Consider the following 3,866-nt stretch of genomic DNA (forward strand, 5'->3'; position numbering starts at 1 on the left):
TATATATATAATCATCCTGCCATTCCATCACTATCAACAGATGTTTTAGTTTTGCTTTTCCTTACTATAGTTAGAATTTCATTTTCACTTATATCTCCAAGAAACATTGACTGTCAAATTCTACTACCACCCTGCACACCCTGAATATCATTTATCTTAATGGAAGAAGCCAAACCTGTCACTTCCTTTATAAGATCACAAAAACTTAAAAAGCAAACAAGAAAGTCAGTGTTTGAGTGATCTCTAAAGGCCCTGTCACACAGTGCTGTATTGCATCAGAGTAGGAAAAAAAATACAAACAAAACTGGTGTAATTTATATAAGTTAGGTGTAAGCTTTGATAAGCTACCAGCACGCTCATATACAATGGCCAGGCAATTACTATTTACTGGTACATGCACAAAAACATCAGTGTGTTGAGACACACGTTACAGGTATGCAACAGGTAAGTTATAAATATCGGTAAGTTCACTGGTTAAGATTCTCAGTCATCCAGGACATGGTAAATCCAAAAAAGTTCAAGACAAAAACAACTGGACTTTATTTGTAACAAATTTATTACAAATAAAAGTCCAGTTGTTTTTGTCTTGAACTTTTTTGAATTATGAATAAGTTCACACACGTTACATGTAAGTTACTCATAAGTTGGCATATGTCAGAAACCACCTGGCAATTGTGAACGTACACAAAACGTATTTCTAGCCTATGAGCACCTTGAATTATGCAGAGTTTTATGCAACGTTAGTTTTATGCCAAACTTGTGTACCGGTACAACAGATATAAAAGAACAGCTCTCTGCACCCTCAGTCAGTCCAGTTTTGCATTGATCAACATCTCAGAAAATAATCAAACAAATCTGTGATCAATGAATTAAATGTATTTATGTAGCACCAAATCACAACAGAAGTCATCTCAGGGCAGTGCACAGAAACATGCACATACATATAGAGTCAGTTAAGGAAGCTGCATCAGCATCTTCCATCTCTGTGGTGATAACTGTGGACCTCTGCACCTTGTGGATCGAGCAGGAGTGCCATTCTGTGTCTAGTTCTCCTCCCTGTCCTCTCAAACCCCAGCCAGTTGAAGCAGATGGTCTCTCATCCTGAGCCTGGTTCTGATGGAGGTTTCTTCCTGTTAAAATGGAGTTGTTCCTTTCCACTGTTGACTTTGTGCTTGATCAAGATGGGAAACTGTGAAGAAGTGAAGATTCAACACAATCTGATAGCTTCTTAAGATAGATAACTTTTACTAACTGGCTTTTTTAATGTATGTGGATGTTTCTGTTCAGTGCCCTCAGATGACTTCTGTTGAGTTGGTGCGATATGAATAAACTGAATTGAACTGAGTGATGAGTTGCACATCAATTTGACTTTATATACAGACATGTATATGAACCCCAAAACAATGGCAAGTACGCTAGCTTAAAGGTTTAACCACGTTTCAGAATAGACTGCTCACTCTATATCAATACAGGGTATCAATAAAACGAGAACTTGAGCTGCTGTCACAAACGCAACTCACGCTGGATCCAAACTATGTACCCCAGGTGCTCACGCTCCTCCACATCTCTGCGCTCCTCCTCTGTCTCTCCCACCCCACTCTTTGGAGCCCTGCACATGAACCCTTTAAGGCACAGATATTGCAATATGTTGTAGACATGTCAGACATAAGATACAGAGCTGTTACATGTTGCTCACAGTTAGAAATAAGTTACTCAAACGCTCACATCTGGTTTCTAACATATGTCAACTTATGAGTAACTTACATGTTACATGTGTGAACTCATGCATAACTTAGCTGCTGCATACCTGCAACTTATATATAACTTACCAGCAACACGGCCACATGCACTGAAAATGTCAAGCGTGTGCCAAATTTTGGGCTGGCCTCACCATAAGACAAACTTATGTTGTTGTATATCAGCATGCTGGTAACTTATTCTAAACTTACCTAACTTATGTGACTTACATTAATGTGTTTGGCTTTTTTTTCATACACTGATGATGCACATTACTGTGTGACAGCTGCTCTCATTGCAACATGCTCCAACATGCTGTGCGTGAACTCAACACAAGTTACAGTGACAATCGTAAGCTCTATACAAGTCAAACATCACTGCCATACACTTGTATAGGTTACGCATAAGCTAGGGACAAGCTATGAATAAGTTACTCGTAGGTTATATATGTATTCAACCCGTTAGCAGTACGGTGTGTATAAGTCTTAAAGGATATACATGGAGGGAAGTGAACATTACACATAAAAATGCAACCATAATCATTACGGTCTAAAGGAAAACAAGGTTCCAGTAGACTAAATAGAAGCAACAGGTTTTATTATTTGTTACTGAATTCATTTTCATTTGGTCCTTTATATTGAAGTGAAAAACTGATAAATGAGTTATTATCCCCCTGTTTAAATGTTTAGCTTTTCTTATAGAAAGCTGCTTTTTTTCTATATGTACTAGATGAAACAACTAAATTTTCTCATAGTAAGAATTGCTCATTTGTTGGTTGTTTCACTGGTTGTCCATAGCCCAGTTTACCGTGCACTTGATATTTTGCAGCTGACATTTTCTGCTACGTTTGTACCTTTTTTCATATGCACACAGAGTTTTTGGTGAGAAGATTTAATGGCACACCTTCCAAAGTGGAGATTTCTGAAATGTGAGTTTGTGCATCTGTGAGAACTTGAGATAGTGACCTTTACAGAAACGATGATGAAGCAGCCTATTTTGCCCACTTTCACTTTGTGTCTCAGAAACAAAAACAGTGAAACTATTTTTACCACTTTACATTTTTTCTTTTATCTTAATCTTGTTCCCATTTAACTTTGATCGTGTACTTAAATACAGAGAAAACTGTAAAATCTTTGAAAGAATCTTCAGGCAAGCTGAGAATAATTCATGTATTTAAATGTCATTAAAGTGTACGTTCCTGTGTTCTAGATGGGTACCTCAGTGTTTTTTTTCTTTTTTAAGAACTGACAAAAATACGAGTAGTGTAGGTTTACACCGGGCCTAAAATACCAGAAAATAATATGGATGAATGAAAAGGCAGAGTTTATACAAGTAATAATGCCTCTGTATCATTTATAAGCACTTTATTTTCAGACATCTCTTGGTGCTAGTTGCAGACAACCATGTAAAATGTGGAAAATTATACTTTGCAGAAAATATATATATTTTTCAAGTTCTTTCTGCCAATGGTGCAAGTCTGTATGTTACAGTTATGTAAATGTGGACACAGCTCAGTCACCGCTCTGCAGGTGAGCAGAGAGTTTATTTCCCCAGTTTCAACCCTGAAACAGCCATTTTTGAAGAAGGTAAGCCTCAGCCTCATATCTCATCATGAGACTTGACTGTGACAGAGACCTATGTTTTTATTGTGGGGTTTTATTTTATTTTTTTCTACCAAGTGACTGTCAAGATCATGTGGACCACAGGTCTGACACGTTGAAGATAAAAGTCCAGAGGGGCAGCTCACTCACCCTGCAAGGTCTTCTCTGGACGTTGGTGATGAAGGGTGCAACAGTTGGACTGCTGGGACTGAACCTCAGGACTCAGAGGAGCCTCCTTCCCCTTCATGCCCTTCCTCTGGCGCAGGCTGCTCATGACGTTTGTTAAACTACCTTCAAAAACCGCGGCGGTGTGCGCATGCGCGGGTGTCCAAGCAGATGTGGTTAATGAATGGTACGCAGCGGGTGTGCTAACCGTACAAAGCAAACAGTGACGCGCCGATGTGCGTTTTGACAGGCCTGCTAAAAATGTATTTTTTAAAAACCGGGATTTCCTGATCACGTTGCTGTTGGGATTGTGAAATATCCGAATTCACTTTAGTCAGCAGATTATCGGAAAACCAAATTAAA

General features: G+C 38.6%; 1 protein-coding gene across 1 annotated transcript in view; it reads right to left on the reverse strand.

The window, feature by feature from the left end:
* Positions 1–3,595, reverse strand: part of dpy19l3 (dpy-19 like C-mannosyltransferase 3) — a 68,422-nt gene extending 64,827 nt beyond the window's left edge. Inside the window, exon 1 of the mRNA XM_037697630.1 lies at positions 3,489–3,595. Within this exon, the coding sequence (XP_037553558.1) occupies positions 3,489–3,585 (97 nt within the window). The 5' untranslated portion in view covers positions 3,586–3,595. The remainder of the gene's footprint in view (positions 1–3,488) is intronic.
* Between the last annotated feature and the right edge of the window lie 271 nt (positions 3,596–3,866).

This window comes from Nematolebias whitei, chromosome 2, assembly GCF_014905685.2.
Source record: "Nematolebias whitei isolate Nwh7 chromosome 2, NemWhi1, whole genome shotgun sequence".
NCBI classification, from domain to species: domain Eukaryota; kingdom Metazoa; phylum Chordata; class Actinopteri; order Cyprinodontiformes; family Rivulidae; genus Nematolebias; species Nematolebias whitei.